Source organism: Phaethon aethereus, assembly GCF_964289735.1.
Source record: "Phaethon aethereus genome assembly, chromosome: 3".
Lineage (NCBI taxonomy): Eukaryota > Metazoa > Chordata > Aves > Phaethontiformes > Phaethontidae > Phaethon > Phaethon aethereus.
In genome coordinates this window covers 66,348,413-66,363,238 of record NC_138576.1, presented here as the reverse complement: position 1 = coordinate 66,363,238, position 14,826 = coordinate 66,348,413, and the positions used below count along the sequence as shown (strand labels likewise).

The 14,826-nt window shown below is 48.3% G+C and overlaps 1 protein-coding gene across 1 annotated transcript; it reads right to left on the bottom strand.

The window, feature by feature from the left end:
• Window positions 1–4,933: 4,933 nt before the first annotated feature.
• Window positions 4,934–7,296, bottom strand: SLC35D3 (solute carrier family 35 member D3; the record flags this gene model as incomplete). The annotated part of the gene is made up of 2 exons (XM_081997470.1): window positions 4,934–5,763; window positions 6,861–7,296. The coding sequence occupies 2 exons, from the start codon at window positions 7,294–7,296 to the stop codon at window positions 4,934–4,936; spliced, it is 1,266 nt and encodes a 421-aa protein (XP_081853596.1).
• Between the last annotated feature and the right edge of the window lie 7,530 nt (window positions 7,297–14,826).

The following is a 14,826-nucleotide window of genomic DNA, read 5'->3' as shown; positions in this document are numbered from 1 at the left end:
TCTCCATCTCTCCATGTGTATCGCTCTTCCAGGGCCCCAAATTCAAGTGCATTCACTGCAGATTCACCACACCATTTGGCCCTGGGTTTCTGTTGCCGTCACTGTTCCTTTCTGTGTAAGGATAGTGTCAAACTGAAATTTGGTGGAGGGGCTGCTCCTCGGGGATGTGGGTATAGGGAAGCGATATGAACGGAAACATTTTGCTTTTCTGTAATCTCACATATTCCCCATCCGTCCTAATTTGTAACTCTCGTGTTTTCCCCATCCGCCCTAATCCCCATCCCATGTGCCTCTTCAAGCAGCGTTTTCATGCTCTCTACCCGTACTTTCATCCCAGGCACAGTCTGTCTCCTGTTCAAAGACAGGGTCTAGCATTAAAGTGTGACTGGCTTTCTTAGCCTCCACCTATAATAAAAGTGAGCCTGGCTCAACAGCAATAATGATGGCAACCCCTTTTCAGGCTTATAGCTTTATTACTCAAAATGTTCTTACTGTGAAAAAAATCTCTGGTTTTACGTGTAGCATAAATATCCACACCGGCGTGCACGACCAGGAGATTTCGGTACTGGCTGGCTGTCAGAGCGAGAGCCCTCGCTCCACAGCCCGGCTCTGCAGGATACTGGTACGCAGCCCTGGCCCAGCTCCACAAGAAGCTGGTTCGCAGCCACAGCGGAGCTATATAGGGAGCTGGTAAGCAGGGAGCTGGTGTGCAGAAACATGCACAAAGGTAGCAAGAAGCAATCTGGACACAGGAGATCCCGCTGGTCCATCCTCTCCTTGCCCTTCTAGAAAAAAAAATTTTAAAAAATAGGCAGGAGCCTCTGTCGCAAGTCCTCCACCACTGGCAGAGGTTTTCAGGCTGGACGCTGGAAACGGGATTTGGGAAATACAGGGGGAACAAGGGAAGAGGAAGGAGGGCCTGTGCACGCTCATCGATTCCCGACAGGCGCGAGGTTGAAGTGAAAAGCTTCCCGATGAACTCCAACAAGCTACTGAAGCATGAATATAGCAGCTAATTGAGAGGCAGAGTTGATCGCCTGCACTGCACTCAGGGGCTCCAGGTTAAAGAAACCTCAAGGCGGCATCTGAAATGATATGGGACACAGGCAGAGAGGGCAAGGAGACAGGAATCTGTGGTGTTAAGCAGCAAAATGTTCAAATGTTAATTTAGAGCCCAGAGCTGAAGGGCTTGCACCTTTCTGCCTAGTGAAGCCTTTGCCTGCAGCAAACGTAATCAAATTACCGGAGGCTGTTAAGCACTGGCAATAAACTAACCCCGACATACACAGGGCTGTGGAGTGATGCTTAGTAAACTGTAAAATTTCTTTTGCTCTTACCTGTTTTTTTGTGGCTCACTGCTCATTTTCCTTCTAGAAGTGACAGTAAATGCGGGATCAGTTTGTCAGTGATGTATGCAAATGTTTTACTTATCCTTAGAAATTTCAATTGCCTCGCCTCCAAATACTCAAATACTTTAAATTATTTGAGAAAATAGTATGTTTTAGAACAGATAGCCAGCCTGGCTTTCGTTTTCCTGTTGCATGTGTTTTTGTGTGCGTGTGTGTGCCTGCGCGTGCGATATACAGCAGTGCTAAGAGCAGCTGTTACTCGATGATGTGTTGACACTGAAATTAATGTTTATTCTCAAAGCAGTCATTGTGCATCAGGTTCATTCATTATCCTGGAACAAGGACAGTTTCCTTCTCTAAACTGTCCTGCAGGCACATCTGTGTAGAGCTCTAAGATGAATTCGGCAATAATTGCCAGCCCCGGTGTCTGGCACAACCCAGTTTCAGCCACGGGCACGTTACACACCTTTCATCTGAAGCAAATAGGTAAAAATTAACACTTAGGTCATCTCCTACGGTTGCCATGAGACATAGCTGGTAATACAAATACTTAACATTGTAAAATAAAATCAGTAGTACGTCCTTTAATAATGCAATGATTTTATAACTACTAATAACAAGCATCGTCTTATTTTTATTTATGCTAAAGTTACAGCATTTACACTAGTGATGCTAAATCATCTTAAATATGTAACCAAAGGAATCACTGCTGAGAACCACAGAAACTTCAGGCTGTACAGCGGATTCGGCCCCTTCAGATCCCTGTGTTCCTTTGTCTGTCCTCAGTCCCTCTGTCCATGACAGTATTTACAGTGTGCAGACACACGCTGAGGAAACTTGGACGCTATAAAGGCACAAAAATAACTAGAAATGAACCAAAAATGAGCCCCCCAGAGTAGCAACAATAAGAAAACCAGGAGGCTTTTGGAAAGCAGTGCATTTTATTCCCACATCTCATTCCGCAGTCTTCCGCTGATGCTATTAAAATACCTCAGCACGAGGCATATTTTTATTTTATTGTGCAACAGTCTCTTTTACTGAAAAAGTGGATTGCATTTCCCAAATTCCCATTTTAATTTAGGGAATTTACAGGTATAAACAGAATACAATATAATCACATTTCGACTATACATGCAAATGTACATCGTAACAGCAGCTTTTTTAACAGTCAAAACTGTTTGAATTTCCGCAAGTTTCTACTAATACTTCAACAACAGAAAGCGGCAAGACATTGAATTCTCGCAGGGAAAAGTCCTGCAACAAGAGCCCGGGGGAGAGCTTTCCACAGCACGGAGTGAACGCTACAGGACCCAAGACTGGCATCCAGGTGGTTACGAGATCCACATTTCTTGTGGACAGAAAACACTGAGCACAGTCAGGACAGGTCAGAAATGTGGGTGTCTCTTCAGCCATCTGTACGGTTACAATGCAGTCGAGTGTCGTAATGAGTTCAGTGATACAGCAACTGTAAGTCATAGGCACAAACTTCTTCAGTCTAGGATGCATTTGATAAACTAGCAAACACCCTATTATATTAGCCTATAAACAATAAATAGAGCTTTTTTTTTTGCAAAAGATGCTGTATGGAGCTTGAGCAGAAAGTAAACGTTGTATTTTGGCATAGAGCCAGAATCTCTCGATACTCACAAGCTATACATAACGTGTGATGTACAGATCTCCATGCCCCGTCCCCCAGCTCAGCAGCTACAGGCTTTTAGCCTCAATGTCTTTACAGCTGCCTCTTTCAAAATTCATGGGTGACGCCAGGTCACCCAACTTCTGCACTCACTCAAAAACCACACTGTCGCACCTGATGCCTCTGCCTGCATTTATTGACAAGAGTCTACAGCTCCCCCAGAGATCAGTTTTGCAAATATTCCCTGCTGGGTAAATTGCTCATTTCAGATTTCGGTGCTGAACACGCTGTGAGGCTAATGCTGCCTGCTTGGCTTGAGAAGGCACTGGGCTAGGCACTGCTTAATTAGGGCTGTGGGAATAATTGATTTTCAGTTCAGTGGCTTAATAACTAATAACAACAACAACAACAACAGCAATAAACGACTTGGTTCATTTTTTCAGGAGATGACAACAACTTGTTTCAGCCGACGGCTGGGGCACCCTTTTGGGAAGACTCAAGAGTCAAATCTCTTCTCTGCCTAGTTCTGAGAAAAGGTTTGACCCAAGGACCTCCCCTACCGAAAGGGCAACCCCAGTCTAAGAAATACTCAAACACTTGTTTCCCCATTCTTTTGCGTTAAATATATGTGGTACAAAATACCAGCATATTCAGCAGAGACCCCACTGGAGGGCATGCTCCCCGTGTCCCACAGCACCGCTTGAGCGGCCAGGGTGGGGAGGCAGCTCTGCCCCTCGCAGCCCACGGGGACACTCCGGGCACCGGGGAGCAGCTTCCACCGAAGCCACGGACGTCTCGGTGCCAAGTGCCCCGAGCACCCTGGCCCGCCAGCGCTCGGCCGTGGGACGGCAAGGGCTGACACGCACAAAGCCACGGCCCGGCGCCTGGCCAGGATATAGCAAAACTGTCCTGCAAAAGCACCCCTAGGAGCCCCGGAGAGATGCTGTGCCCAGCTCTGCTATCAGTCTGTACTTCCAAGAGAGGGAGATGGAGAGGACACCTGGGTTCCAGTCCCAGGTCTGATTCACCTGACTTTAGGGTTACAAGGAGGGCATAGCACAAGACACATGCTTTCCCCCTAATTTTTTTATAGCCCTCCCAAATCAAATCAATATATACCAACATTTCCGAACTCTTTTATTTGGGTCAAGCTAATATTCCCAATGTTGCATGTAGTTAAAGCTCATAGAAAAACATCCTTCTTTTGCTAACCAAAGCATCTCAAAAGTTCAGGTCTGGTTCTGCCCTCATGTACACCACTGCAAGACAAAAGTATTTCTACTGAAGACACAAACCACCCGATGCACGCCAGGTCCAAGGCCCAGCCTGGCCACAGAATCAGGGAGAGTTTCAATTCTCCAGTTAAGAAGGTGATTTTACACCAATATAATTGAAATGGCACAACCTCTAGCTCTGTTGCAATTGTACCGACACAGAGGAGCACATAAAAAAAGTACAGTTAACAGGAGCTTATATATTGTAGGAATATATTTATATAGAGTACCTATAATTAGATGGATACAGATACGGAAGTACATCGACAGAGCCTCTGAATGCTGTTAAAATCCCAAGGCTCCAGACACAAGCTAAGCTACAGGCCACCGCCATGTCACTGGCACCGCCGACTAAATCAGTGGTACCAATGTCCCTCATAGCCCGGGCTGCTGGGCAAGCACCCCATGACTTCCCATTAGCCAACTCTCTCTGTGTCCACAGCAGAGGACTCGGCACCTTTAGCTGTGGTGGGTCTAAACTGATGTACTGAAAGCAGCTGAAAGCAAGCCCAAAGCATGAGCAAACTCTGACCTTTTGCTTTTTGACAATGAGGTAAAGTCATCCTACATGATTTGGATTTGTCAGCATTGATGTGGAAATGTATGCTCTGCCTTTCCCCCTGTACAGAGAACCAGGTGTCTGTCCTCAAGCAACAGGTTTTCAAACCTGCTTTTTAAGGGTTTGGTAGCTCTTCATTTTCTATCAAATAATCCTTCTTTATATAACTAGCACCCCTCACCAACCTCCATACTCCAAGATAGGCATCCTTCAGCGAGCTCCTGTTCACTTCTTGTGTGTTGGTGGCTTTTCCCTGCACCGACGGTCCCTTGGCAGGTTTCTCAGTGCTGTTCTTCTCTTCCTCTCTGCTCTGGCTGTCCCCCATAGATGATCCTTCCACTGCTGCTTCCTCAGCCCCCTTCTCCTGGGAAATTGCCTCCATCGCAAATAGTGCTTGGTCCCCAGCCTGCCTTTTCCCCTCCTCCTCTCTAGCTTCTTTCTCCAGGTCCTCGTAATTGCTCTGCCGTCTGGTCTCAATGTACTTGGCCACGCAGTAAATGACGGAGCCCAAGGTGTTGACCACAACACCGGCTATAAATAACTTTGTGGGCTCCACGTCATTGAATGCCACCATGCCCACCGTGATCGTTGCTATGCTCTTCACCACCCCTACGAAGCTGGTGGTCACAGCTGAGTTAATGTAAGTGCAGTGAAGGGTAGTAAAGTTCATGGCACAGCTAATCAGGACGCAAGCGATGAAGATGCATACCATGGCAGGGTCCTTCCACCCCGGGAAGGACCAGACGTTGATGGAATCCATGCTGGCAAAGGAGCAGATGATGAGAAAAGGGGTGGCCGAAACAGCGATGGCGTACTGAGCTGTCAGGGGTCCATACTCACTATCTACACTGGTCTTCTGAATGAGCACCAGGTAGGCAGCGTGTATCAGCACAGCCAGCACACCTGTCACATAGCCCATAGCATCCCCGGTCAGGTCACCAGCTCCTGTCAGGAGAGTCACAGAAGAAACAAGCATGGTTTTTGCATGGGAGACAGAAAGAAAGCACCGTTTGGCGCTGCGGGGATATTTAGGAAATAGGCATCAGTGCACTTTCTGTAACTCCTGGGATTTGTCATGCTTGTCCCAAGGCTGGACACACTTAACTCCCAACAGATACATAGATCTTTTTTTTTTTTTTTTTTTCCGTGCTGCAAAGCTACTGAATGTCAGCCACTCGCCCCCGAAATCCCGCAGCCAAAATCAGATTGCGTTCTCCCTTTTCTGAAGATGCTATGTGAGCTTTGCAGCTGAAACCGCACATACACACAGCAACCCCGGGCATCCCCTTGCCAGTCCAGCCCCCCGGCCCTCCGTCTGTCCTCCTGCTGCCCCCAGCAAGGCCAAGCCGTGTGGGGTCCCTGCAGCGACAGTCTCCCTGCCGAGCCCCCAGTCAGCCTTCTTTGCAGATTAAGCGCCGTGTGTTGTGCGCCCTGTTCCCCGCGGCAGCCCCCAGCCCGGGAGTGTTGCCGGGGGCGCACAGAGCCAGCTTTGTCTCCTACACCTCGGCTGGAAATCAACACAGTTGAGCCCCTGGCCCCACAGGGTTGCAGCTGACCCCTAAGCTTGCACCTCCCCCTGTACGATCGCATTTATCTCTGTAGGGCCGCAGTTGCCCCCATGGAGTTGCAGTTGCCCCCAGAACATTACACCTACCCCGGTAAGCTTGCACCCACCTCCCCATAGACCACACCTCCCTCTGTAGGGTTGCACCTTCCCCAAGAGGGTCGCAATAAGGTTGCGCCGATTTCCGTCGGGTTGCGCCGAGCCCGGTAAGACGGCCTCTGTCACCGCGGGGCCGCATCCCCCCCCCGCGACGTCGCACCTGCCCCCGTACCGCTGCTCCCGCCACAGCGGGCTGGCAGCTGCCCCCCGGGGGCCGCACGTCCCCCGCATCTTCGCATCTTTTCCCCCGGGCTGCCGCTGCCCGTCCCGCCCCGAAGCCCAGCCGGAGCAGCTGGGGCTGCCGGTGCAGAGGCGGCGCGGCCGCCCCGTCCCGTCCCGACCCGCCCCGTCGCTCCGGAGCGGCGGCGGCCGCACTCACCGGCTAGCGCGGCGCCGCAGGTGGTGATGAGGACGGCGACGAGGACGCCGGGCGAGGGCATGCCGTCGCGGAGCACCAGGGCGCCGGTGAGGAGGGTGACGAGGGGCAGGCAGCGCTTGAAGACGACGTACATGGGGAGGCTGAGGCCGCGCAGCGACCAGAGGGTGAGGGTGGACTGCAGCGTGGCCAGGGCGGCCACGGCGGCGAAGGGGCGCGCCAGGCGGGGCCCGAAGGGCGGCAGCGCCGCCAGCCCGCGCCGCCGCAGCGCCTCCAGCCCCAGCGCCGCCGCCGCGCTGCTGAGGCACTGCAGCAGCGTCAGGAAGGCGAAGTGGTAGCGGGCCAGCAGGAACTTCAGCAGGATGTTCAGCGAGCCCGAGCACAGCCCGTGCGCCACCGCCACCGCGACGCCCCGCGCCCGGCCCCGCCACCGGACCATCCTCGGCCCCGCGCGCGGCCCCGCCGCCGCCGCCGCCCGCGGCACTGCCGCCCGCCCGGCCTGCCGGCGGGGGGGCGGGGGGCCGGGGCCGGGGCCGGGCGGAGGCGGGGGGCGGGCGGAGGCAGGACGCGCTCGCGGTGGGGTGTCCCCCCGCCTCCCTGTCACCTCCCGCCGCCGCTCCCGGTGGGGTGTGAATCTGGGGGGGATGGAGGGGGTGTGTGTGTGTGTGATGTGTGTCCCATCCCGCCGCCCCCAAGTCCTCCCAAACCCGGCCGGGGGCAGGAGGGGCGGGATAAACGCGGGGCTCCCGCAGCATCGCGGCCGAGCGCCACCGGCCCGAAAATAAGGTTGGGAGACCCGTAGGGAAACCCCACGTCTCGCGGAGCTTCCACCCACGCGTACAGAAGCGCGGCGGTAACGCTTTTCTCCCCTCAAACGCGTACGTCCCCGCAGGAGGAAGCCTCCCCGCCCCCGCCTGGCAAGCCGCCTGCAGCCCCCCGCTTGCTCGCCCTGGGGTCCGGCGGGGGGCGGCGGGAACCGCGGCGCAGAAAAGTCGCTAAAAATCGGTAACCGCACAGGGGCTTCGGAGGCCGGTGAAGCTGGAATGAGCTCATCCCTCCTCTCGGCTTGCCGCATGCGGGGTTTCGCGGGAGCCCGCGGCTGAGCCCCTCAGCTCGGAGGAAGAGAAGACGCGATCCCCTGGCCAGCCAGCCCCAGTCGGGCAACGCAAGGGAATGAAAAACTATACTTTTTATTCGGAGCTGCCTGATATTCTTGGGTTTTCTTTCAACATCATACACGGTACGTCTCTCTCATCAGCAGTAAGACCACCTTTCACCCGTCAATATGAGATTAGCAAAGTTATTTTAAACAAAACTAGTCGTGTCCCCCCTGCCCCCGCTCTCCACCGGCACGGTATTAGAAGGAAGCAGCCTGGGGGAAAATGGCACACCGGACACCCGAAGCTTGTTTTTGGAAGACTTACCAGGGAAAGAGTGGACCAGATCCTTACGAGGATTGCCAGTTCTGGTGGGCTTGTACGGAATTTGGCACACGCACAGCATGCATTTCAGCGGTATCGAAAAGGCTCGACCTTTTTCTGCGAGATTTCTGCAGAAAAACGTTACATTTCAGTCTCAGTTCAGTTCATAGACCTCACTAGACATACCCAGCTTCCAAAGCCAGCTATAATTCTTCCCAGTCATTACACTGGAAACGCTTGTTCAGCTTGGTGTCCGTAGCAGTCGCAGGAGAGGGGTGCTGCTGCCAAACAGCTCCCAGCAAGAGCGGGGCAGGCATTAGGGCTGCCGGGCAAGCAAGCATGCACGAAATGACCGCACTAGTATGGAAGAGCGGCAGGGAAAACCACACCGAACCCGCAGCACTGGGCTCTTCATCGGAACCAAGAGAAGCTGTGGATGCCCAGGATTCTTTAATAACTATAAAATAATTCTTTCAGATATATAAAAATATATGTAATAAATAGAAGTTACTTTAATTAATTATAAAAGCAATACTGCACTTCTTGCTGGGTGCAGTAAGGGGCTCTCGGTGGTCACGGGGATCAGCCGCACCAAAGAGGATGTGTTATAAATTTCTTGGGTTACATCCAGCAGCGGAGCTGGCACTGGCAGGGCAAGGAGGCAGGGCAAGGCTTATAAAATGGAACGACAGAGGTACACATTCAGGTATGAGTGTTAGAAGATGAAAATTGGTGATGAGGGAGAGGAAACCATGGGTACCGTTGAAGTTAAACAACAGAGGTAAACGACAAGAGAAATTATATTCTCTAAGCAAAAACTAAAGGAACTTCTTTTTTTTAGCCCTTGGGGTAAAGGTGGATGGAGGCAGAAGCGATGTTTGGAAATCTAACCTGCGCTTCAGCGCCGTCGGCCATGCTTGTGCGGGGTCCAGCAGCCGCTGTTGACTCTGCTTGTGGCGCATGCAGATGGAGCAGTGCTTCTTTCTACTTTTTGATGCGTGTCCGTGGATAAATATTCTTTCTCACCAGAAGCTGTCTCCAGCTTGCCTGCCTTTTATTTTTCCATTTTCAATGTATTCAACTTCTATCAAGGTACTGCTCTCACTCCCTCTTTCTTGCCTGGCATTTTCTCACCTTCCTTCCTTTCCCCCTCGCCATTGCAGAGCCTGACATTAATGCAAGAACAAGACTGGCTTTGTGTGGACCACTAACACTTGCCTGACTCAGAACTGCAGCCTCTCTTTTCCTCCTTCACCTCTTCTTTTCTTCATCTTTACAAAATCTATGGGAGGATTCTCCTGGTATCTGTCATTGTAAATTGGTTTTTTCCCTTTTAAGCTTTCCCTAATTATTTTCCACGACAGTGTATTTTCCATGTTGTTCTCCCTCTGGTTCTTACCAAGGCAGTTGTATTTTCATCTTCTTTTTACATGCAAATCTTTAGCTTTAATAATATTTGAGTACTTAAATTTCTATTGATTAAAAAGTCCACTGACTGAAATATTAAAACACTGAAAAAACACCAAACAGGACTCTTTGTGTATCCCTCCTTTTAAAAGGCACGAGTAATACCTATCTGAATTTCAGATCACAAAAGCCATGGATGCAGTCAGCATACCTGGAAATTTAACCTTTGCTAACTCGGGGGGGAAGAAGGCAGGCACTGAAACCCAGAAGTTTTCAGGCAAAAGTCAGTTGTGGTCACCCCCCTGGTGTCATGGGGCACTCCACCTCCGGGGCCTTCACCCACTTCAAGCAGCTGCACCGCAGCATGAAATGTAAACTCGCAGTGAAGTGGCCTGAAATATTAAGGCATATAAAGGTTGAAACTCTCATTTAGACTTACTGGAGACCAAGGCTGGCTTCAAAGGAAGCCACTGAAGAACTGTGCCAATGCATTTACACCACCCTCCATTTGGACTCGTCCCAAGCCCACACCCAGCACAATGTAAAGGAATGTATGGATCCCTGTGACAGTGTTTGCATGGGGGAGAAAAAAAAAAAAAAGCTCCTTTTACCAAATAAGTGCAGATGGAGAAAAATTTAATTGTGCTTTCTGGAAATACTCTAATTGGGACTCCACCTAAGCGTAACCTCTGGAAGAAATAATTTTGTCTCCTTGCCAGTGAAATTATCACTACAGAAGACAGTCTCTGACACTGCAGAGGATCAGGCTGCAAGTCTGCGTTGGAAGATAAATACTTCCCTGATTGAAACAGGAAAACAAATGTATCAGGATAAAAATTTGAATAGAATAGTTCAGTTGGAAGGGACCTACAAGGATCATCTAGTCCAACTGCCTGACCACTTCAGGGCTGACCTGAAGTTAAAGCATGGTATTAAGGGCGTTGTCCGAGTGCCTCTTAAACACTGACAGGCTTGGGGCATCAACCACCTCTCTAGGAAGCCTGTTCCAGTGTTTGACCACTCTCTCGGTAAGGAAACGCTTCCTCACGTCCAGTCTAAACCTCCCCTGGTGCAGCTTTGAACCGTTCCCACACGTCCTATCACTGGATCCCAGGGAGAAGAGATCAGCTCCCCCCTCCCACCTTGCCCTCCTCAGGAAGCTGTAGAGCGCCATGAGTTGGACCCTCAGCCCCCTTTTCGCCAAACTAGACAAACCCCAAGTCCTCAGCTGCTCCTCACAGGACATGCCTTCCAGCCCTTTCACCAGCTTTGTTGTCCTCTTCTGGACACATTCAAGTACCTTAACATCCTTCTTAAATGGTGGTGCCCAGAACTGCACACAGTACTCAAGGTGAGGCTGCACTAACACTAAATTTGGGAACTCAAGTGTCTGTGTCCCAAGTGTCCCATGTTCCTATCTCTTGGAACTCACCTGTGTTGCAAGGCTAGCTTCTCTTGCAACATCTCTCTTGGCACTCCTAATTTTAGTCTTGTCTATACACAGCAAGGTGGGGTGGAAGGGAAGGTGCTGTCCCTTGCCAAACCACCCCTTTCTCAACATGGGTTCAGGCCAGGCCCAGTACTAGACTCCCCTTGCTCCACACTCACAAAAGTTGAGTTCTCCTGCCCATCACTGGGAAGGAACTGGATAAAGCAAGAGAGAGACATAATTTGAGGTAGTGAAGGTACTTCCCTCATGCTCTCTCTTCTTGTGTCCAGAGACAGCAGTGGGTGCTCAGTTCGTAAGTTGACTCTCTTACAAAATTTTGACCTAGCAGTGGGACACAGATCATGGTAATGAATAGCTCTGTGGTTCCTTACAGCAATGAGGTGATCATGATGCCTTAACTCTAATCCTTTGATGCAAATTATGCTCAGTTCTGCATTTCACCTAGGTACAATGACGTGGGTGAGAGAAAGCAAGCAACAAAACATGTGGAGGAAACTGGCATCAAATTTCTAAAGGCTTTTTTTTTTTTTTTTAAATGGTTTCTTGGATGAAAATGGTAAAGATCTATATAAAGTGTTTAACGGACAGTTTGCTTTAATTAGGGTCTAACACAACCATGAGGTATATAGGGGAAGCGTTGTGCAGAGTTGTATCCATTCCCCATGCACATTCAAAACGGAGCAGTACTACTGAAAGGCTTAGCACTCCCATGCCTATGCAGCAAAACTTGAGGCCAGGACTGTACTTGGCTAGAGGAGAGAGATCTCTTCATCACTGACATGTAGTCTGCACAAGCAGACACAAAGAATCATTTAAAATAGCTTTCCTTTATCAAAATGCAGACCTGATGGGACATACAGCTAGGCAAAGATGCATAAAGTACGGTCTCTAAAAGAACAGAGGAAAAATGTGACTGTCACCCAGTATTCATACAAGACATAAACCATGACTACAATACTCCTTACTTGTAAGATACGCTCAGTATCTTTCACTGCATTTACTTTTTGATCAACGTTTCTTAATTGGAGAAGTGAATACAACAGAGTAGCCAAAGATACTGTGTGCAATTAATTTAATAGCATTGTAGAACAGCAAATCCATTCCTTTAGAACATGATTAATCAATATGTTTCTTGAACCAAGGAGAAACCTATGGGCTCCCATAAAACAAAATCTTCCACAGAAGCAAGTGCAAAAGTAGAACACATTACATCTTTAAGATTGTTGTCATTAAAGGTCTGTTTCAGTAAGCAAAACAAAAAAAGATCAGAAGCTAGTATTATGGACATAAAATAAAAAAGTATTTCTTTAAAACAATTAGAGCGAACATTCCCTGAGAATTAAGAATCAGCAACAGCTATAGCCAGATTGGTTTTTCTGTTACAGTGCAGAAATGTCACAGCACATTCTCTCCATTCAAAGATCACACAGGAATATTAAAGGCCACAGTTTTTCTTTATTGTGTGCATCTTCTGGATGCACTCATTTTTCAACAGAATTAAATCTGGATGCAGCAACCCTCAGCACTGAAGCTAACCAGGACATAAGGGGAGAGAAGGCAGTTAAGAAAAGGTTTAATCCATATGTTGAGCATGCATGTTCAGAATTCCAATTTTTCTTCCCCCCTGTGCTAGGTTTTCTAAAATTTGCCCTTCCAGCTGATAGGCTATGGCAGCATTCTGGAATGTCCCCCTCTTTCCCTCTCCCCAGAAACACACATATAAAATACATACCCACTGCCAAAATGTTCCACTCAGACAAGTAACTTGTAGTCTAAGCACAAAAGGGAGATAAAACAGAAGAGTGGAGTAACTATTAAAGTTAAAATAATAAATTTTAATGCCTAAAATTAGATTTTATGGACCATGGTATTGCTGAAAGCTGTATGCAGCACAGCTTTATCACCGCATCGCTCCTCAGCACACAGAATTAAAGTGCAGTAAAACTTGGGAATTTGGTGCAACACACCATCAAAAAAAAGAGAAAAATCTACTTTTTGGTATAATTCGGCTCGAGAAGATGGCATTCTGGCCTCAGTTTGCACTGACCCAGAAAAACTAAGATCCTATCAGGATCCAAATTCTCATGCTGTAGAAGAGGGTTTCTCTCTGTCTTGCCCTAGCACCAAATCAATATCGGCGCACCTCCCTATGGCTACTTGCTAGTTGTCTGTCTCTTTCTCCAAGATAGCACAATCATTGTTTCCTTGCAACTTGCAGGTCTTAGCTCTGCTGAATTCTTCTTTCAGTTCTTCCAAGCATCCAGTAGATCTGGCAGTGTCTGCTATTGCTTGATATATGAGTGGTGCAACCCAGAAGTGTACAGCATTCATTAACAGGAGAGTATGAAAACCCAAAGAAAGATCTGCAAAGACCCGACCTGCAAAGAGCCTTTTGATGGTAAAGATTGTTGATATGGGGTAAAAGCAGAAGGGAGACAGCTTTAAGAAGGTTAAAAAAAATAAACAGGCTAGCAGGAAACCAGGAGAGAAGCCTACCTTATACCAATGAGAACTGCAGGAGTGTCACAGTTGGATCCTGAAGGAGTATTCAAAGGAGATTGGAAATGCATAAAAACTGAACATCTCCACTTGCCCCAGAAAAACTCAGGTGAAAATACCAGCATGTGGGCTGAGGACTCAAAGTGGGCATGCAAAGTACTCAACATACCTAGAACATGTTGGGCATATTCTTTTAAGTATAATAGCTTGGCCATGCTGGATCTGCTATGCTGATGCCATGCAGTTTTTATCTGCATCTATGTGGGTTCAACTGGTCTGGACATCAGCTCTCACTTTGGCCAGATTATCAGAAGTACAGAAACACTGAATATACGGCCATATTCCTCTTCTATCTCTTGGAAAAACTTTCTAAGTGAAAATAGAAGACAAGTCTAATAGAAGAGATGGTTGTCCTATCTCTAAATCTTGAGGACTATGATCCAATTACTGTTGAATTATTTAATTTTTTCCTAAGCGTTTTCTCTATCATCAGAGTATCTTTCTGCATGACTTCATCAACTGTTTTACTCAAGGAGATCTAAGGGAAAAAAATATAGGAAAATAGTCTTTACCATCTTTGTGAAGTGGCAATCAAAAAGGTCAAACGAATCAGCTGGCTATAAACTATGACATTTACTGTCTATCTAGAGTATTTGTCATATTGCACAAGAAAATAACGCAATATGAGTCACAGCAAAACATATAAATATAAATGCATCTGAGTGATACAAACCGCAGGTTGACATTACAGTACTTTACAGTGAAAAGCCACTCCTTTCCTTTCCCCTTTCCTTTCCCCTTTCCTAGTAAGTGACATTATCTCAAAATACACTGCCAGTTACTTTTATTCTTTATAAGGATCAAGACTATGCAGGCCTCTGTATCATCATTAGCCAGACAGATCACAAAATTGTGTTGGTGATTCTACTCTAAAGACACCAGTTTGTATCTGCTACGGGCACTCTTCGGCCATTCAGTAGCTGTTGAATGCTTTGCTGGCTCAGGTACCACCTGCACAGTAAACCAAGCCCTAAAATCTCCACGTGCTTAAGTGCACAACACTCTGTTCAAGCAGAGTTTTGCTTAAAAAAGAGACACTAAGATTAGTGACACAGTTGACACTTCAGCACAAGTCTGGCTGTGGAGGAAGAGAGAATGGTTCCTGGTGTGTCAGATCTTCTTCACCTTCTCT